Consider the following 19,784-nt stretch of genomic DNA (forward strand, 5'->3'; position numbering starts at 1 on the left):
AAACACAATAAAAAAAGTACTGGGTAAGAGGTATAAATGTTATTTTCAGAATAAGAGCCACTCTGGCTACTAGCTAAATATGCTACGAACTGTGCGCTTCACACGCAACTCACCGGCACTTGTGAAGTAAAACACCATCTTACTGGCGCTAAGAGACGAACAACGCGTGAATGAAGTTGGCAAAATAAGACACCGAAGGTGAACGAAGCTAAAAGCAGTAAAATCTACGCCAACTGGTCACGTTTCAAGCCGTCACCACTGCGCCGAACGGACTTAACCCCGGAAGTTGTTTGTTGTGATATTGAAGATTGGCGTGTTTGAGACAGGAAATACGTACCCTGCCCTCCAAAATAAAGGGCAGAATATCCATCAGGTTGTCGTTAGTTTTGTGCCTCTGCTTTATTCAGAGCAAAGTTCATTTCGAAAGACAATTTTACACGTTGTATTTTTGTAGCTTTGTAACCGTTCTGTTTTACACGATGTGTTAAATGTAACAATGACAAACTCCTATTTGAAGACACTTAGAAACCATATTTTTTTTATAACTGACATTTTAGCTCAGTCTTTAAATGAGGGGCAGAAGTGGAATTAATTGCTTTAGTCTGTTATTTTTCTATAATTCATTGATCGAAACCAACGTGTAGTTTTTTTGCCAGCTTTTTTCATTATTTAATGTGTAATCATAACTTATTTCATTGACAAATTTTATTGATTGTTGTATGACCATTATTATTATTATTATTATTATTATTATTATTATTATTAACTGCGACAAAGACAAGTGAGGACCTTAAAAGGAATTCATGTGATTGGTCATTCAATGAGTAGTGTGAATTTAAACCATGTGAACACCTAGCAAGAACAATGAGGGTATAATAAACAGCTAAACAGAATGGGATATTCATTTTCTAAATTTTATGAATTGACAGAATATTTAGACGCATTTCCTTATTTAAAAAAAATTGCTCTCTTATATTTTGAACGCGATTTCCAGAAGTGTTTTTATTTTGTTAACTTTATCATGCAACGTCGCCCAGCTGTTTCCGTTTCCTGTGCGGGTTAGCGCGCGCTGTTCAAAACACAGAGAAGGAACGCGGGCAGGAGCCGGAGAACCGCCAGCTGACGTCTGCACGCTCGCACGAACAACGTTGACTTTTGGTCTTCACTTTGTTTTTTTTTCCAGGTAAAAATACTGTTTTAAAGTTGTACTGTCGCAGGGAGATGCTAAAGCTAGTTAGCGCCTTTCTTACGTGGTGCATTTACGTACAAGACCCACATCTGGTCATGTCAGTGAGTTGTTAATGTTAAATAAAATAATAGGAAATACCGTTGTTAAGGAACAAGCTATGTTTTGCTTCAGTGTCGGGAGCTGCTGTTTGCTGTCTGCTTTGTACAGCAGGCAGATTGGAGTGTGGTGTAAGCGAATCATCCCGCCAATTATCCTCTCAGCTCCGGGTCTCACACGCACCTCGTTAGCTACGAGGTTACATGTTGGTTAAGCTAGCGTGCACGTCATTAAATTGCCCCGATGAGATGAGAGCTTCAACTCTCAGTAACTGTAGACAACTTTCCCCCACAACATGGACTGGAAGCGTGGTGTTGTAACCGAGTGGGCTCAGTCGCACCAAACTAGAATAGAAAATCCGTGAATTTACAGTCAAACGCTAAAATTCCCTTGAACTGAGGTGTTGGATCGTGACACAAAAGATGTGTGAGAGCAGTTTTTAAGGCACTGCTCACTTCGGCTGTACTACAAAAATAATTATAACTTTATTTAATGACTTTAGCATTAGATAATGACTGAAAGAGGTAACAAAAACAGCATTCCGCATTGCTGTAATCCGGGCTCTGAGGTGGTTTCAGGCTCTGTCGGAATGGCTTCTATTCAGTAAGTTGTTAAACTACAAATATGTGAGATGGTAAAATTCTTTTTCACTCTGTGACATTTATGAGTGTTAAATTTTAAGTTCTACCACAGAAGATCTACTAATAGTCTTGTATGTGCAGGTGAATTTTGTGAAAATGATGCCAACTACTACCACTGCTAGGAAGAGGAAGCTGACTTCTCCTGACTCTGACAAGTAAGTGAGACAGCTTGAGTTATGGTTTAATTTAATGTATGTATATTTTATATATTTCTGCTCTTTCTATGCATGCATTATAAATATTATTAGTTTGAATTGGTGACATTTATTTCTCACTGATCCTCTTTAACCACCAGTCACCCGGCTAAGAAAGGGGCGAGGGAGGAGACGTCCCCCGGGAAGAGGAGATCCCCCAGGAAGAAGCCAGCTGGGCGTCTGGAGAAGGAGAATTGCCCCTCGCCACAGAAATCCCCCCGAAGAGCCGCGGGTAGGGAATCCACGCTCGGATCAGAGAGCTTCTTGCCAGACACACAGCTGATAGTTTAAAGCCCAAAAACGGGTCAAAACCTGCCAAAACACACACAACACATCTGCAGATGAAGATTAAAGAGGATGATGAAGACTGACTTGTTGGCGCATTTCTCCGTCTTCTTCAGGCTCTCCAGCTACATCTCCCTACAAGCCTGCAGTGGTTACAAGCTCTTTCTATGGAAAGCAGAAGCCCGTCTATCTCACTCCATTGGAGAGGAAGGCAATAAAGGAGTCCCTGCCTTCCCCTCCCCCATCCCAAGAACAAAATCCCGAAAAGAAGAATATGAAGAATGTCAAGGGAGGCAGGAAGCCCAGGAAGTTGGCTGCAGGATCTGTGGAGAAGAAGCTGGCTGTCAGAAGCTACAGGAAGCAGCCGAACCTCAACGTCAGGTCTGTCAAACCTCTTAGACCTCATTCTAGTTTCTAAGTGTTGTTAACTCCTGTGTGTTTCTCTGAATCACCAGTGGTGCCACTAAAGCCGCCGCCGCTCCACCCAGCAACAAGCTAGCCGACTTCAAGAAGGCCGTCGTCTTCAGCAACTTGAAGCCAAAACCCAAGATCTTTGTTGGAGCTGCTTTCTTTGGGACGGGCAAGAAACCCACCTCCATGTATAAAAAGTCTGCTCCCAAGTCCTCCAGCAGGCCGGCGTCGCTCCAGCAGAAGAACAGAGCGGCTCCACCTCAGGCCAGGAGGGAGGAGCCTCAGCTGCCTGGTGCGGAGACCAAGCAGCCGCAGGAACGTCCCACCGAGGTGAGTCCAGACCTGCAGCAGCAGAGGAAGCTGACAGCCTGGGTTTGAGGTGCTGGTGCAGTTTCTATGGAATCATGTGATGATGAAAAAGCCTGGAGAAGTTTTAGAGTGAAATGAGGCGTTACTGATATTCAGCACAAACAACCGTGGGTGTCACAAAAGATGGACAGAGAAATAAAACGGCTTCATCCTGTTTTTAATACATGAATGGTATTTTCTCAAATTCAAAGATGGAAGTAAAATTTACCCAGTACAACTGAATACTACATGTGTGAAAAGAGGAGGAAGTATTACACAGGTGCAGTATGTGTTCCTGCCTCACGTCCCACGACTGTTGTCAGTCCCACAAACGGTCAGCATTCACCTCTGCTGAAATCATGGATCGCTTTGATGCATTTGTTAGTTGGTGACTTGTCACTGAGCCTGATGAGGGGGTGAATTCATGTCTGGTATTATATCGTCTGCGTGGTTAACAAATTGTCAAATAGCGATGCAACGCTGCCGCTGTGGAGGTCTTGTTGTGGTATTTGTACTGCTAATTATCTAATTAAAAGTACAGTCGGGTAGTAACTGGTCGTGCTCGTGGCCTGCAGGCTGCTGCTCAGCCAGCCCAGAGCGAAGAGAAGCAGCCGGGAACAAAGTTTGATCCCACCGACTGGTTCGACTCCCTTGGGGAGCTGTCGGGAGTTCCTCAACCACTCAGGTGCGTCACTCACACACACACACACACACACACTCACACACACGCTCTTGATTCCTCATGTTTCTATAGCAACTGTATGTAGGATGATGATGATAATTTAGCACAAACCTGTAGCAGCTAAGTGCTAACCTTCTGTTTTTAGAAAAGTGTTGTTGTTTCAGTGAGCAGCTCATCCTCTTCTTCCTCAGCTCTCCTGAGGTCCTGGCAAAGAAACACAAGATTACCAAGGACCTGAGAGTCGTGCTGACCAGGACCCCGACACCCAGCCCCCCGTCCTCAGGCCCGTCCTGCATCGCCCAGGTGCAGAAGTGTGCAGACGCGAGGCCTCTCATCTGAGTTTAAGCTTCAGCTTAACAGCAGAACAAGATTCTGTGTCAACAATCAAGTGTGAAGCAGCTGAGAACAGGAAACATTTCCAGTGGTTCTAATATTTATGGAGGGTTTGATCTCGGTTCTGTCCTCCAGGTGGAGTCTGAGCTGACCTTTGACCTCAGTGATATCAGTCCCAGTAGTGCTGTCGCCACTCCAGCCAAAGGTAGGAGGAGTAAATATCAGTCCGAGGAGAGAGAGGACAAACCAAACCTGTCCTGAGTCCACTTGTTCTGTTTGTCCGTCCAGAGTCTGCACCGGTGTATCCCATCTTTGGCTCCGCCTCCAAACGGTGAGAGATGCACTAAAGACATAAAACAGAATTTTCTATCAAATTATCCTAAGATAGATAGATAGATAGATAGATAGATAGATAGATAGATAGATATATTCATTCTCAATTTAGATGCTAACGTCAATGATGGGTGTGGGAATCGTTATGAGCTGCAGCTGGCGAGATGAAGGGACGCTCTGTCTGTCTTTGTAGTCTCGCTTCAGATGCGATGGAGGTTTTTAGTCTGGATTTTGTTGCTTTAGGTGCCTTGAAAGTCCTCATCTTGACGACTCTGCTGTTCCTCACTGTTCTGCAGGCTAAAGAATGCAACTGTGCGTCCTCCGGTGTCCTGCAGCACCCCCTCTGGCCCAGGAATGATACTGCAGGCTGCGTCATCCTCTGCCAAGGAGAGAACTCTCCGCAAGAGGAGGGAGAGACAGGATGAAGACCAGCTCATCATCGTACGTCAGTGACGTGGTCGGGTGCTGGGTGGAGCGCGAGCTTGAATCCTGCTCACGTCCCTGCTGGCGCCGGTCTGCCTGTGAGTCTGATGAAGCTCTTGTATGTATTTTCCCGGGTCAGGACGCCGGTCAGAAGCAGTTCGGCGCCACTACCTGCAGCTCCTGTGGGATGGTGTACAGTGCAGACAACCCAGAGGACAACTTCCAGCATTCCCAGTTCCACCAGCGCTTCCTGGACACCATCAAGTTTGTGGTAAACCTTCCCTCTCGTGTTCTGGCTCTTTCAGCCAGTAGACCTCTGAAGATGTTGGACCGTCAGTCTGTGTTGGCTCCTTTTAATATAAAATTTGCTTTTAACCTTTTAAAGAGCGGTTTTTTTGTCCCTTATTGGGAGAGCGCGGGACTCCTAGTTGAGATTTAGAAGGTTTCAGGTGTACAAGACTTTGAGGTATTGGAAGACTTTCCTGTGTGAAACACGTCTGATGAACTGCTGCAGAAATTCTTTGGTGGTGACGACTTGTCAAACAGATTTGACCCCTCAAGAATAATAATAATTACAAAAATGCTCAGAATCATTTTAGGAAGAGATCTGGTATCAGAAGCCTTCATCTTTTTGTAGACCAAAGCCTCCAGGTGCTGGAAAAACTTGAAAATGTTACAGAGGTGCTTGAATTTGACCGAAGCAAAGACGCAGGAACCCTGGAACTCGTTTCAGGCGTCTGCTGTCACCCCAGCGTGAGTGAGTGTCATGATGGCGGCTGTTACACTCCTCTGGTGCCCTCAGTCTGTGAATCTAGTTTTTAGGGACCTGTGATGTGACTTAATCTGCTAATCTCAGACTAGCAGAGGTTATTCTTCAGTCTCACCGTCGGCTCGTGTTGTGTCTCCAGGGTTGGAAGAAGGAACGGGTGGTGGCCGAGTTCTGGGACGGAAAAATCCTCCTGGTCATGCCAGACGATCCCAAATACGCCGTCAAAAAGGTGTGTTGTAGATTACGACTGCAGATTCACGAGTGAGTCGTCATAGTGAAGTCACGCGTTGTGTGTGTGTGTGTTTCAGGCTGAAGATGTGCGGCGGGTGGCAGACAGCGAGCTGGGCTTCCAGCAGGTGACCCTGAGCAGACCCTCGCAGGCCAAGACCTACCTGTTCATCAACAGTGAGAGAATGGTGGTGGGCTGCCTGGTGGCTGAGTCCATCCGACAGGTAGACATCGGTTCACGCGCTGCTCTAACGAGGAAAGGTCGCTCGCGTGTGATTGGCGGTGACTCGTTATGTGCATGACTCGGCGGTTGAGTCCAGTTCTACTTTTTTTCTAAATCAGGGGAACTGTTTGAAATTTGCCATGAAATAGAGAACATTTTAGTGGCATCATCTGACTGACCTTGCAACCCCCTGGTCGACCTTTTGCGTCACGTGACCTGTGATGTCATTTTTCCTGCCAGTGAAAGGCAGGAAAACCACCAACTCAAGCCCCAGTTCGATGGAAGCACTCGTTGCTGGTAACTACTTGATGGAATGCTTTGTCCCCCAGGCCTACAGGGTCCTGGAGCAGCCGGATCAGCACAAAGACATGACCCGGGACGACTTCATGGAGCGCCACAGAGCCTGGTGCTGCTCCACCGTCCCCGAGCCGGCCCTGTGTGGGGTCAGTCGCATCTGGGTCTTCAGCCTGGCCAGGCGGCACGGCATCGCCACCCGCATGCTGGACACCGTCAGGTACGGCTGCACCCTCCAGAAGGGAAGTTAATCGGTCGTGTTGCGCCGTCATTTCTCTCCCGTCTTGTCGCCGAAGCCCTTTTGAACATGTAATCCAATCCTCTTGTTACTTGCAGGAGCACCTTCATGTACGGCAGTCACCTGACCAAGGAGGAACTGGCCTTCTCCGACCCGACACCTGACGGCAAACAGTTTGCAACCAAGTACTGCAACACTCCGACCTTCCTGGTCTACAACTTCGTTGCATAAATCTTTGAAGTAATTGGAGTAAAGCAGCAGGTTGAAGATGCGATGATGCAAGAAGTGGCGGTTTTTCATTCCAAGTGTTGCAGTGCAACGTGTGGAGCAGGTGTTGTCGCGGCTGAAGCTTCCCCGTTGAACAGGCTGGACTTTTAACTGCCAGGAGCTCCCGCTGTCCAAGCGTGTTAGTGAGTGAGTGGTTCTACCTGTTCTACAACCACCTCACCGTTACAGTATTTGTACTCGGAGCTGCCTGCCTCCCTGGTGACCACTGCGTGTTCTGTGTATTTATGTGACTCAGAGGTGAGTGACTCTTCCCTCCTCAGGTTGATTTCATTCATCTTCAATCTTGTAAATGTTGATGTTGATAACTGGATTTTTGATGAAGGTACAAGTTCGCGATTCATTTTGTTGTTCTTCTTTCTGGTCGTTTTAGAAGTAAAAGCTGTCGATGCGCTGACTTGTCAAAGTGGAAGCCATCACTGTTGAGATGCTTTCTGTGTTGTAAATAAGACACAATAAACTCTCCTTTCTTACCTCGGCTTCACTTCCTCTCTGCGTCACGTCAGACGGCGTGCTAACGCTCACCACAGAGACCAATCGACAGCAGAACCGATGCCAGGGAGTAAAAACATTCAGAAACTGCTCAATCAGCCAATATTTTTGTAACATTCGCTGAAATGCGGTTCAACCACCATCGCATAAGATGTGAGGACGATGGAGTTCTGCAAGGTTTGTGTGTCTCGGCGGGATTTTGACCATTAATGTCCACAAACTTGTTTTCTGAGATGTGCTGTTGCTAGCCATTAGCCTCAAGCTAGATCTACGTAGCTGGCTCCTGGAGCAGTGAGGCAGGAGGGGAAGAAACATCTGAGTACTTGATAATTATACTACAATACATTTGGGGGCAGTACTGCTTTAGGTACACCTTTTTATTTTCTTTTAACTTCACCACACAAATCTGAAGGATTTCAGGAATGTAGCAGAATAATGGAGGTTAAATATGAAGACGACAGCAAAGTAACGAGACTGAAAAGCAGCACTCGGCTCTCACGTGGAGCTCGTAACCACAGCTGAGTTCCAATCAAATCCACACAAGATTTAAAAGCTGAAACACACGACAGGTTGCCGCTGGGTTTAATCAATAAAGCGACAGCCTGAGAATCCAGTTCACACAAACAAACATGGAAGAGACAAACGAGGAACCGATGTGCCGCTGAGGTCTACGGACAGAGACGTGCGGGCCGGAGACCGCGGCGAGTCGTTTGTGTGACAGTCACTTTCACCACAGTATTAAACGCTTGTGTTACCTCACTGTCGCTGTGAGTATCAGTCGATGACGATCACCTCACGGGGAGGGGTTTCCAGCGGCCCGTTGCTCTCTAGAGCCTGGATGATCTGAGCTGCCGAGGGTCTCTTCTTGGGGTCTTCCTCCGTGCAGAGGTAGAAGAGCTCCACCATCCTGCAGTAGGAGCTGCCCAGAGCCTCGGCGTCCAGACCCGGCCTCGTCCCCAGCCTCTCGTAGTACGCGTCCTCGTCGAAGCTCTCCTCCATCGAGTCCTCTGTCAGAGCCAAACAAGTAGAACGCAGCGCTGCAATGTCAGACACCTGCCACTAGGAGGCTAAGAAGTAAACCACAGCATCCGGAACCTTACAGTCACGACAGTGTAGTAACGTGTGAGGTGGCACAAGACGAGGTCAGTGAGCCCAGAGCATCTCACCTTCCTCCCCCTCCTCCACCTCCTCCATCATCTCCAGGTGAGGCATGGCCAGCGTCATCATCTCCCAGAGGGTCAGGCCGTAGGCGAAGATGTCGGCCTTGTCCGTGATCTCGCCACCCTCCTCCAAAGCCTCCTTCGGCTTCCACGGCTCCGTGCCAATGTAGTGGGCCCGAGGGTCCGACACTGACCAGGAGGAGAATGAGGTCGTTGAGGGGGGGGGGGTTATGATGATGAGATCTGGTCGATATGTCATTATAGGACTCCACCTTTCATGTTCTCATCCAGCGGGAGAGACACGCCCACATCGCAGATCTTGACGGTCTGGAAGTCGCCCTTGATGACCACGTTGCAGGACTTCATGTCACCGTGCAGCAGCTTCTTCTCGTTGTGGAGATACTGCAGAGACAAACAGGAGCCTTCTTTATCACCGAAACCAGTTTGACCAGCGGCGTTGAGGGAGGTTGGTCGGTGGGACTGACCTGCAGACCACGAGCCACGTGAAGCGCCACTTTTTCAATGCTGGCGGCAGGAAAAGCGTTGAAGCCGTCCTCTTTCCTCTTCTCGATCAGGTCGTTGAGAGACTGCTCCCCTCCGTACTCCATGGCCAGACACTTGGATCCGTCTTTGGCTGTGGCGAAGGCCCGGAACCCTTGATGGTGAAGGTCAAGCAGAAATATACGACAGAGGCAAAAAGAGTAACCAGGATACTACAGAGTACTACAGAGTACTACATGTAGAACTGAACAGCTGGAGGTGTTGCGCTCACCGACAATGTTGGGGTGGTCGATCCCCTGCAGGATCCTGGCCTCCTCGTTGAGCCTCTCCTGGTAAACCGCCACCTGCTTGCTGGCACATCTGCTGTTGATCTTCTTGACAGCCCACGGCGACGCGTTCATGCTGCCCACCCTGCCATCAGACCACTCAGCATTTAGTGACATCAAGAAAACCTTCATCTGAAGTAAGTGAGCAGAAGAACGAGGCGCCGCTGCACCGACGGAGAAATTAAGACAGAGATTTGCTTTTTATCGCGATAATCTTTAGATTTTTGTCCTGGCGATGCACCTCTGACGTTTACGATGAAAACAGGGATTTCTGGTGAAATTTCCAAGTGATAAAAATAAAATGATATCCTGCCTGACAACGTCTTGTTTTTGTTAGAGCCACATGGATCTGAGGAATTTGTGGAGTGTGTAGAGGGCAGAGAGTCAAACAGAGAGATGAAAGGTTCACACACATTCATCTTCCATTTGATCACAGCTCGTGATGACCCTCCGTCACGTCTGTTTAAAACACAGAACATTAACAGAGGAATCCACCATGAAGCTCCTCGGCGTTTCTTGAGCGAACGCGAGCGAGGAGCTGTGCTGTTGGACACAAGCTGAGCGTGGAAGTCTCGTAGAAGCAACCGCAAGAGATTCTCCTCTCCGCCGGACCACAACCAGGCTGACGTGAGGGAACAGAGAAGAACATTTCCATGACTTCACCCACGTTTCCTGGACTGGGACACGGTGACTCCTCTTGGACCCTGAGGACAAATGAACCGGTGAACTCGTCGACGGGTGGTTTCACAGACGGGGGAGGGGGACGGACCTGTTCATGAGGTAGACGTTGACTCCGGTCCCACAGCCCAGCTTCTTCATGAAGGGTGAAGCCGGGATGGTGATGGGGGTCCCACCGTTGGTGCAGCTCTTGACCCGGTTCGTTTTAGGGGTCTTGAACGTGACCTCGGTGGTCTGCGTGGAAGGAGCCTCCATTCTGTCACCAACACATACAAAGGATTTCAGAAACAGGCGTCTGTGTTCCAAAGGGATCTGACGCCCTGAGATGAAATGACCAGAGATAAGAAGTTAATTATTGTAGTTTTATGACAAAAATATATGTAAGTTGTACATTTCAACGTGACGAATGAATGGAGCCCATCACTGTGCTGTTTATGGAGCAGCTGCTAGGGAACACCAGTAAAACTCAGCTAACCGCACGAATGACGTAATAACTCCGGTAATTAAAGGTAAAACCTAAGCGAGTGCCGTGTGACGTCAGCCAAATTATCTCCGAATAAGCGAGAAGACATGAAATGTAAATATTCCCCACATCTCAATGCGGGTTTAAATAAGGCTGGAAAATGACGTCAATGAAATGCTAAAGCAACACGGCCACCTTGTCGCCGTCTGGCTGCTGCTGAATCAGCTGGACTGGAGAGAAACGTCATAGTTATCACGTGTCGAGGCTGAAAATACCGTTCTTTTTTTTTCCAATCACATTTCTATCAGCGAAGGAGTAAAGACGCAATTGACAGCAGCGACCAAGCGTCGCCACAGCGAACGTTAGCTTCCCACGGCTAACGGCTAAAGTGCAGATTATCAAGGTGAAGACGCCCGTCTGGGTTTGTGTTTTGAGACGAACAACTCAGAAAACAAATCCCACCTTACCTCGAGTTGTGGTTCGCTCTCAAGAGTCACGACCGATAAACCAAACCGCGCCTCGCGTTCAAAAATGGAGCGTATGTGGAGAACCAGGGGTACGGAGGCCTCAGTAGGACAAACAGAACGCAACTCGTTCAGGAAGGAGCTCGCAGCATTCTTTTTTTAATCATTTTTGTTCAGTTTCTGACAGGTCTTCTGTTACATACGACGCTTTCTTTGATTCAATCAGTAAATGTCGCGCCCCCCCCCCCCCCAAGTATGTCTTCACCATGATGTTGTAATCTAAAATGTTTGAGTTAAAATATAATTTTGGAGTAAATTTGTTTTATTTGATGACACAAATACAAAAATACACTTCATACAATTCCAGCAGTGTGTGTGTACTTTTAGTTGTAATACAGATTTCCACCACCAGAGGCCAGTCACCTCTTTTTATGTTGAATTTAATAACTTTATTCATATAGCACTTTTCAAAAACAAGTTACAAAGTGCTTAACAATGAAACAGATAAAGTACAAGCGCAATAACACAAACAATGGTAAAAAAAATTAAAATATCAACAATGAGAAAAAGCCAAACGTTAAAAGTGAGTACTTCCAGGCTGGGAGGTCCACAGTTCAATAGGACTGTCTGAATGCAAACATCTGCCTGTCGTATTACGGGTTTCAAAATATGACATTCATATTTATATTTTTCAGTGGCTTCAATGTTCAGTGACCTTTGGAGTCCAAATCAGAACCAGATATTGGAATTAGAATGGAAAATAGGACACACCTCTTTTTTATTGCGTATAACCACATCTTCTCATATATATATATATATATATATATATATATATATATATATATATATATATATATATATATGTAAAGTATTATTGTAAAAAACTTTTTCTGCAGCAGCTTTCATGTCATGTGACCCCTCGACTCCAAATCAACACCAGATACGATGGAACGAGGACCAACACGCACCTGCTCTTTGCTTCTTTTATTTTATACGAATATTTCTACGCAGAGGTCATGTCTTTTTTTCAGTGGCTTGCATGTCACGTGACGCAGGGACGCCAAATCATTACCAGACACGAGCGAGGACCAATGAGACACGCCCCCTTCTATGGCACCGCACCTGAGAGGGAGGCAGTGACTTCCCGGCTCTCTCTTCACTGTCTGAGAATGTGGCAGCTGATTGTGGCGTTGACCTCAGCCTCGCCGTCCCGTCCTGCGCTGCTCCTTTCTGAGGAGTGATAACTGCTTCCTGATGAGGAATTCTGGATGCGGACGGCGACGCCTGCGCTCTCTGTCCTTCTCGCCATCGGTCGACCCGCTGGAGGGAGACGAGCTCATGTTTGTGGTGTTGCGCTCGCGAGAGTAAGGAAGGGTTACTCAGTGGTGGTGGTGGGAGATCCATCCATCCATCCACTGTCCACCTCTTATCCTGTTCCAGGTGGTGGGGGTGGAGCCTATCCCAGCGGGCGTGAAACCGCCAGACATTCATTCCTTCGTCATCTTCTCTCAAACCGCTTTGCCGCAAGTTGCCTCTTCTGACTCGGTGGGTTTGGCTGCACGAGGTCTAATTTGTTTCCCGTTGTCTGCGGCATCGTACAGAGACTACAAGAGGCGTCCACGAACGACCCCTTGGCACGGTGGTGTCACGTGACACGTTAAAATTAGGCAGCACCGCCACCGCCAACCAGCAGCCAGGGGCCCGGTTCACCTCCATGTTGCACTAGCGCCTCCTCTGGTCGGTCAGGTGCACGTTCAGGTGGCTGGAGGGAGCAGCGAGGCCCTCGAAGGCTTGAATGAGGGACTTAATTTTTTTTTTTTTTTAAATTTGATGAAAACAGCAACAACAACAAAAAAGCGAATACTAGACGCGCCGAATACCTGCCAACTTTCCGAGGTTACGGAAGCAAGCAAAGGTTTCACCCAGGATTCAGGTGTCGACGGCCACGACCAGTCCCTGGTCCAAGCGTCCACTGGTGCGTGCGGCTTAGTCTGGAATCAAGCGGCCCACGAGAGACAAGCAGCGTCTCCCCTCAAGTCTCTCTCCTCAAGTCTCTCTCCTCTTTCCGGCACGTTCAAAACATTTTAACGCCTCGGTCTGGTTTGACGTGTCCCTCCAGAACAAAAAGCCACATTCTAGCCGGCGCTCATAAACGCCGGCAGGCGACACTCAGGAGGAGTGACGCCATCTTTTGTTTCCCTTCAGCGTTTGGTCGGAAGTCAAAGCCGCTCCAGTTTCTTATGATAAGTGGAACCACCTGAACCAGAGCGGCGTCACACTGGTGATGTTTCAGCCAATCATTTCTACATCCACTTCACATGTGGAAGCATTCATACGTGTAATTACCGCTCAGAACTGTCGGCGGAGGCACATACGTGACCTGCACATCACGGACATGTGACGGCGTGTCACCGGTGAACTTCCTCCATCTCTCCTCGCCTTGTTGACATGTGAAACGTTTCCAGTTCGTGGTGATGTCAGCAGTAACCGGGCTCACCTGTTTCAACAAATCTACATTTATTACTCCAGCAGGGCATCCACAGCGTTTAGTACACATCAACACAAGCACAGCTCTGAGCATCTCCTTGCAGGTGTTTTTGTTTCTGAACTCCACAGTCCACTGATGTGAAACCGGACGTGTGTACGCGGGAGCTGCTGGCGCCATCATCTCCACGTGTACATCCACACACAAAACACGAGACACACTCGAGCGGCGAATGGCACGTGATTTAAATTCACTTTCTGAGGCACTGGAATGTTTTTTCGAATTCAAAGTATTCGAGTTATTCGACCCTCAGGAGGCCGAAGCACCGACGTGAGGTCAGAGGAGCTTCCGACCAATCAGGAAATCACATCACAACTGTGTTATGCTCTCGGTATCGCAGCCTTGGAAGCATCGTTCCGCCTCGAACACGAGCCCCTGGAGCGCCGCCGCTCTGCTCTCGTCTCACCTGCCTCCCTCTCTGCAGTCAGGACGGGAGTTTCAGGCGCATTTCTAGATTCCTGTTTGGAGCGGCAGAGAAACACGGCAAAGTCACTAACGCCCACGTTGAGAGAGCGCCGGGGTGCAACACCAGAGACTTGGAGGGGGTCGTTGGCGGGGTGTGTCAGTCGATCGATCGATCGATCGATCGATCAATGGTTCAGTCCGTTCCAGGAGGTTGACGTTGATATTCGCTTCTTACGAACACCAACGCACACGTGGACCTGAACATGACGTCATGGAGCAGAAACGCTTGAAAACTCTGATTTAGTTGTCAACTAATTATCTGCTGAACAAACTCCAGTTATAATAATAATAATAATAATAATAATAACAACAATATTTATTCTCGTTATAATAGAAGCAAGTGAGATCAGAGTGGACCGGCCATATTGTTGAAGTAGACGCTCAGATTGTCACGGCCACTTCTTCCCTTTGTTTTTTTCCTGTAGTCGAGAGAAGCATGGAGACAAAAGTTAAGTGGACACTGCTACTTCTTCATGTACTAATACTACACAGATCCCCTGCCATCAGTACGCTGTACACACTGGAATGAATACGAGCAACTGCTGACTGCAGTTCTGTGGAAAGAGTTTTTATCCAACGGGATAAAAAAACGGTGCTCCGGTGAGTTTCCCAAACTTTAATAAACAAAATAATTTTCGGATTTTCAGCCTGGAAAGTAACGCGATGAAAGTACAGAACCTTGGTCGACTTCAAGGTACTTGAACTTGAGTATCTGCATTGTGCTCGTTTACTCAGCTACATATACGAGACAGTTACTAAAAGTGAAGGTGACACACAATCTACAAGCCTTGTGAGAGGTTAACAGCTCCAGCAAAGAGTTTTTCCATGAAACTTCTCACCTGGTTTCATTTTAATAAAAAAAAAAAAAAAATCAAATAACTCACCAAAAAAAAAAAAAAAAAAAAATCAAATATTGGAGGGGGAAAAAAATCCACAAACTGAAAGCAGATGTGCATCCGGACGTCTCTCATCAATCACCGCCAACCTCTCAGGATGGTCAGCGATATGAAACTGCGTGTGGAGAAGCTCCACCTGCAGCAGCTGCGGCGCTGACACGCAGCTTCAGGCTTGATAATCTAAAGATGGTGATGGTGCAAGACAGGAGGAACCGCACCGCTACTTTTACTTCAATACTTCAACTGCGTTTAGCTGTGAATAAGTACTGTGTACTGAGCGCGCTCAATCCAGGAGCCGAATCCTTCTGCCATCACTGAAACAGTTCCTGAGGATTACCGGCCGATGATGCTTTGTTTGCGTCTGTTGATCACGAATGGGTCGTTTTCTGTTGCTGAAGTGGGGACGAGTAATAAGGAGCGTGAAAACACACCGGCGGCGCCCTGAGTGTTGCTCTTGGCTGCTGGAGGAGGAACGAGCCCAAGTGCCGCACGCGTCGCGTCTACAAGATGAACGAGAGACACATCAAGACAAAAGAGCTCTCAGTTCCACCGTCGGCCTCATTCGGCTCGTACTGGAAACACGGGGTGTGTGTGTGTGTGTGTGTGTGTGTGTGTGTGCGTGCGTGCGTGCGTGCGCGCTACACTTAATCATCCACACGTGGTGTTAGAAATGCGCTTTATAGATTTCTAATGTACTCAACAGAGCACAAAACCACACGGCGGGACGTGGATCAGGGGCCAGTTGCTGGTGTCCACGCCTCCGTCGGGCTCGCGCTGGAGGTGAGTTCAGCTTGTTTTGAAAAAAAGAGTTTAAGTGCTTTCTGGGGGATGGAAACACCTTTCCTGAGTGTTTGTGGATGCGGACAGCATTTAACTCTGCATTTAACGGGAAGAAGCACTGATTTCACTCTGAGCTGCAGCTGTGAAATCTGGGAATGTGCAGGGAAAAGCACACGGAGAAGCTTCGATACGTCAACTGGATGAAAAAGAAGAAAAAGATCCACACTTCTGGCTCTGTAAGAGGGAGCAGATACCAGAGAGAAAACCCTGGTCTGTGTGTGTACGTCTTCGAGTCTGCAGTTACGTACAAGAAATCACTGGAAATCCCTTCATTCGCTATGGAAACCTCTGCTGCCGATGTGTTAGCGAAGCTCTTTGATTCCAGCTCATTATTGGCCTCCACTACGACAAATACACGTAACTTTCACCACCGACTCCAGACTGCCAACAGAGGCCCAACAGGGAAACTCGTGTTTTTTTTGCTTCTGTCAACGGAGCTGCCACCATTTTGGGTTAAATACGTCAATGAAATACCAGAATAACATCGACAGAGTGACAGACAAGACGACCAAAAGCAAAGTGTGGAGTCAAAACTGTCGTCATGAAGTTCCTTGTCAAGTTACTGCGTAGCTGCTCGGTCCAAAATGCAGAGAAATACCATGTTGCACTGGAGTGGTCCAGCTTTCGCTCCTTGTCAATGTACGCAAGTTTGTTGTAGATATCCTGCTAGCCAAAACAAGCTAACAGGCTACAGGTGAGCTAACAGGCTACAGGTGAGCTAACAGGACTCTGCCGTCTCTGCAGTGGATATTCTACACAATTAGGTGTCAAAAAGAACACTAAATAATGTGGGGACAAGGCACCGCGAACGCACTGGAGACGTGTGTGATGCGTTGTGTGGACAGCGCGAAGCGGAGCCTAACCGGCTCAGTTTGTGCTTCAAGCAGATTCTGTCCTTCAAAATGCCTGGAGGACCTCGTCATCACACCATGAGGGAGAAAATAATAGATATGAGCAAAAAAAAAAAAAAAAAAACCTCTGTTAAATTTGTTTCACTTTTGGATGGAAACTCCATACGACTCTTGATTTATTTAAACTGGGACAGCCTGCACAGACAGTTACAGGTTATACGAGCCCATTGTGGGGGTGGTGGTGGTGGGGAGTTTGTTATTTTGCCAAATTTTAAAAGGTGCACTTAACAGCCTTTTCCCCTTTAAAGGCCTCTTCAAATATAAACCATGACTGGATAAAAAGCCGGGTTGGTCCATATATTCCACCCTGTGACTCAGTGTCTCCTGCTGGCTTCACCAAGTGGGGAACCTTCGTGTTTTTATTTGAGAGCAGCCGTAAAGATTCGATCCCACAGAGAGGCATAAAACTCAGCCGAGGAAGCTGGCGTGTTGTGGTTGGGTTGGTTTGGTGTGTGTGTGTGTGTGTGTGTGTGTACGGAGCCATGGTTCTACACAGCCAGGCAACACGCACACAAACCCATCTGTTCAAACTCATCCAATCTCTTGTCCCTATAATGGCTGGAGTGATCACCCCCCCCCATGCCCTCTTGGCTCCGCCCCCACCCCTCTTGGGACTGGATATCTCTGCAAGGCCTGAGGGCGCCGCTCCAAATCCGCCTCAAACATCCACTGGGACTAAAAGATGAACTTGAAAAGATTTTGGAGATCAAAGGTCAATGAGGTAAAGGTCGCTGTCTGTCTGTCTGTCTGTCTGTCTATGGACCACCTTGAGGGGATTTCATCAAATTTGGCATAACACCCACTGGGATTCAAGGATGAAGTTAACAATTTTGGTTGGGGGGGGGGGGTGTGTGTCAAAGGTCAAGGTCACAGTGACAGGTAACAATGAGGCACTGAGTTGGTGATTTGCATAGGTTCAAAACCTGAAACGCGTAAACCTTCAACATATCATTTACCTTATAAGGATGTAACAGCTAACGTGTTAGCAATCCAACGCGGAGCGGCGTTAGTGTTTAATTCGCGCTGAAACAGCTGCTGGAAGTTTGACGTTTGTCCGTCTGGCGTTCGGTGCTGAGCAGCTGTTGGCTGAGGCGCGCGCGAGCTCCCGGTGTGTAAAATATAACAGCATTCATTCATTAGTAGAAAAAGAGACAAGGGAAGATAGAAGTACACTGATCCCTCGGCAAAGTTTGACCTGCATGTACTCAAAGGCAGGCAAGGCTATGTGATATAGTGCCATCAGGCAGCTCTGGTATACGAAGCATCGATCAAACGGCATTGCCACATAATGCTGTGATGATCAGTCGCCTGCAAATGACACCGTCTCCACAAAAATGTCAGGAACTTGGACAGCTGACAAATGTCCTCAGCTGGTGAAGTTGCTCGTCTGAAGCAGAGGTCAAAACAGCAAACTTGACCCCCAAATGAACCAGCTGATGGACGAGCTCCGCGTCTCAGTCTGGTGAGGTCGTCCTGCGGCGCGATCCATCCTCGCATCGGCTCGCGCTCTTCAGAAAACTTTGGAAACATCGGCTTTCGGTTGTCCCTGCAAATCCGTCGTTTGATTAAAACAGTTCCGTGCGACTTCCTTCTAAGATTACAAAACAAAACAAAACAAAAAACAGGTGCAGACTTCAGTTCAGGCACAACGTGGAGGTGCGTCAGGTGCTGCGACGCCTCTGGGATAAACGTGTGGATGTCTATCACAGCTGGAGGCACTCGGGATGACGAGGGGTTAAACAGCGCAGGTCACACCGGCGTCCTCCACGTGTCCACAGTTAGTTTTGCCCCAGCCGGAGAACGGACACTGGTGGATGGTGTCTTCATTCCCAGTACACGCGACGTCGTCCATCCAGATCAGACCAGTACCTGCACGGGACCAGAGAGGAAACACGTTCTGGTGTGTGACACACGTCAATGTGGAACCTGGTGTGTGTTCCATGTTGCTTTTCTCAGACATTTTTTGAAGTTAACGGAACTTTCTGTGTTTCTGGGACGATGCACTCCATCCCTCAACCGTGCAGGCTGGACTGCATCAACAGCCTTCATGTTCATGTACACTGGATTAAAAACATTTCTATTGAACTAGAAGCTGTAAGTGCTTCTGCTCTACCCAATAACTGAATAACTCCTCCATTTCCAGCTTTACACTGATGCTGCACAGGCAACAAACGCAGACCAGAACACTCGCACGCCTAAAATCTGGAGGTGTTCTCACTGGTTCTGATCACATTCTGCCTCTTATTAAGTGAAGACCCTCACAACATTGAAAGAGAGGTGAAGGAATTCCTTGAGAAGGCTCCTTAAAGACGAGCCTCCCTCGGCAGTGCAGGACGGGTATAAATGAGCCGGGATGAACCTCCTCCAACATTCTTGAAGAAGATCAACGGTGGCGCCGAAACTCACCGAGAGGGAAGAGAGAGAAAAAAGGAAAAGAAGGAACTTGACATCTGGACGGCGACGCTTCGAGCTCAGCGTTCTCTCTAACGGCTCACTCATGTATCACTTTCCCTGCTGCTCATGTGCACGGTCAAAATGATGTAACTGTAGTCAGAGAGAGTTTCATCATCGGCGAAGGTCTGTAAATGCCCCCCCCACACACACACACACACACTGCTCCAGGTCATAAACTTCAGAAATTATAAAGAAACTCAACATAAACACGTCCTGCATCCATCAATGATTAGTTCTTACTGTGGAAAGATGATTTGTTTTCTACATTGTTGCCAAATTAAAAAAGATTCGCATCCATATGGAGCTGATTAGACTCAGAAACCAGATCCACCCCCCCCCCGCGCGCTGCGGTCTGGAGGTCTGGGGAATGCCAGGTAGGTTTGCTTGAAAGGCTGCCAGAACTACAGCTAACAAATCCTTCCAATTTGTTGAGGACACGCCTAACCAGGGACGGCGCTCGCACAAAATTGGCCTCAGCAGTGCAACAAACCCAAGACTTAGCATCCTGCGGTGGCTGCAGCTGGACCGCCCTACAGCGCACGTGCTGCTAGGACCGTGTCGGTCACTGACACCTGAAGGGCTGCCCAAAGACTTTGGACCGGTTCTACTTTCTTTTA

At 47.9% G+C, this 19,784-nt stretch overlaps 4 protein-coding genes across 22 annotated transcripts in view; 1 reads left to right on the forward strand and 3 right to left on the reverse strand.

The window, feature by feature from the left end:
• The window catches only part of ccdc25 (coiled-coil domain containing 25), a 9,532-nt gene extending 9,231 nt beyond the window's left edge, over positions 1-301 (reverse strand). For both annotated transcript variants that reach the window (XM_086189736.1, XM_086189737.1), the window contains exon 1: positions 114-301. In XM_086189736.1, the coding sequence (XP_086045862.1) occupies positions 114-138 (25 nt within the window). In that variant the 5' untranslated portion in view covers positions 139-301. The remainder of the gene's footprint in view (positions 1-113) is intronic.
• Positions 302-1,041: 740 nt separating this feature from the next.
• LOC147243264 (N-acetyltransferase ESCO2-like) lies at positions 1,042-7,445 on the forward strand. The gene is made up of 15 exons (XM_086189313.1): positions 1,042-1,183; positions 2,008-2,081; positions 2,222-2,352; positions 2,522-2,786; positions 2,861-3,146; positions 3,740-3,849; positions 4,038-4,149; positions 4,315-4,384; positions 4,468-4,510; positions 4,809-4,953; positions 5,075-5,206; positions 5,844-5,933; positions 6,013-6,156; positions 6,485-6,669; positions 6,786-7,445. Exons 2-15 carry the CDS (start codon positions 2,023-2,025, stop codon positions 6,916-6,918), a joined length of 1,905 nt encoding a protein of 634 aa, XP_086045439.1. The 5' UTR covers positions 1,042-1,183; positions 2,008-2,022; the 3' UTR covers positions 6,919-7,445.
• Positions 4,408-11,178, reverse strand: pbk (PDZ binding kinase). Of its 5 annotated transcripts, XM_086189331.1 has the most exons (8): positions 11,060-11,178; positions 10,221-10,385; positions 9,397-9,536; positions 9,110-9,279; positions 8,897-9,026; positions 8,631-8,813; positions 8,220-8,471; positions 4,408-4,522 (listed from the first exon to the last, which is right to left on the reverse strand). In XM_086189331.1, exons 2-7 carry the CDS (start codon positions 10,382-10,384, stop codon positions 8,239-8,241), a joined length of 1,020 nt encoding a protein of 339 aa, XP_086045457.1. In that variant the 5' UTR covers position 10,385; positions 11,060-11,178; the 3' UTR covers positions 4,408-4,522; positions 8,220-8,238. The 5 variants fall into 5 exon arrangements, with proteins under 5 accessions (XP_086045457.1, XP_086045461.1, XP_086045458.1 ...); XM_086189335.1 differs by lacking the exon at positions 4,408-4,522 and having other exon boundaries at positions 7,831-8,473; positions 8,642-8,813; XM_086189332.1 differs by lacking the exon at positions 4,408-4,522 and having other exon boundaries at positions 7,831-8,471; positions 10,221-10,449; positions 11,060-11,167.
• Positions 11,179-11,464: 286 nt separating this feature from the next.
• Positions 11,465-19,784, reverse strand: part of scara5 (scavenger receptor class A, member 5 (putative)) — a 187,455-nt gene continuing 179,135 nt past the window's right edge. For all 14 annotated transcript variants that reach the window (XM_086189326.1, XM_086189325.1, XM_086189324.1 and 11 more), the window contains one exon: positions 11,465-18,582. In XM_086189326.1, the coding sequence (XP_086045452.1) occupies positions 18,449-18,582 (134 nt within the window). In that variant the 3' untranslated portion in view covers positions 11,465-18,448. The remainder of the gene's footprint in view (positions 18,583-19,784) is intronic.

The sequence above is a fragment of the Aulostomus chinensis genome, chromosome 20 (genome assembly GCF_037954235.1).
Source record: "Aulostomus chinensis isolate RoL2024-O1b breed Wild chromosome 20, RoL_Achi_v1.0, whole genome shotgun sequence".
NCBI classification, from domain to species: domain Eukaryota; kingdom Metazoa; phylum Chordata; class Actinopteri; order Syngnathiformes; family Aulostomidae; genus Aulostomus; species Aulostomus chinensis.

Coding starts and splice junctions, on each gene's coding strand:
- LOC147243264 (XM_086189313.1), top strand. CDS start 2,023: ATGATGCCAACTACTACCACTGCTAGGAAGAGGAAGCTGACTTCTCCT. Junction 2,787..2,860: donor CAGCCGAACCTCAACGTCAG/GTCTGTCAAACC, acceptor CTGAATCACCAG/TGGTGCCACTAAAGCCGCCG. Junction 4,954..5,074: donor ATGAAGACCAGCTCATCATC/GTACGTCAGTGA, acceptor TTCCCGGGTCAG/GACGCCGGTCAGAAGCAGTT.
- pbk (XM_086189331.1), bottom strand. CDS start 10,384: ATGGAGGCTCCTTCCACGCAGACCACCGAGGTCACGTTCAAGACCCCT. Junction 9,537..10,220: donor AACGTCTACCTCATGAACAG/GTCCGTCCCCCT, acceptor GTCTGATGGCAG/GGTGGGCAGCATGAACGCGT. Junction 8,472..8,630: donor GGTGGAGGAGGGGGAGGAAG/GTGAGATGCTCT, acceptor TGGCTCTGACAG/AGGACTCGATGGAGGAGAGC.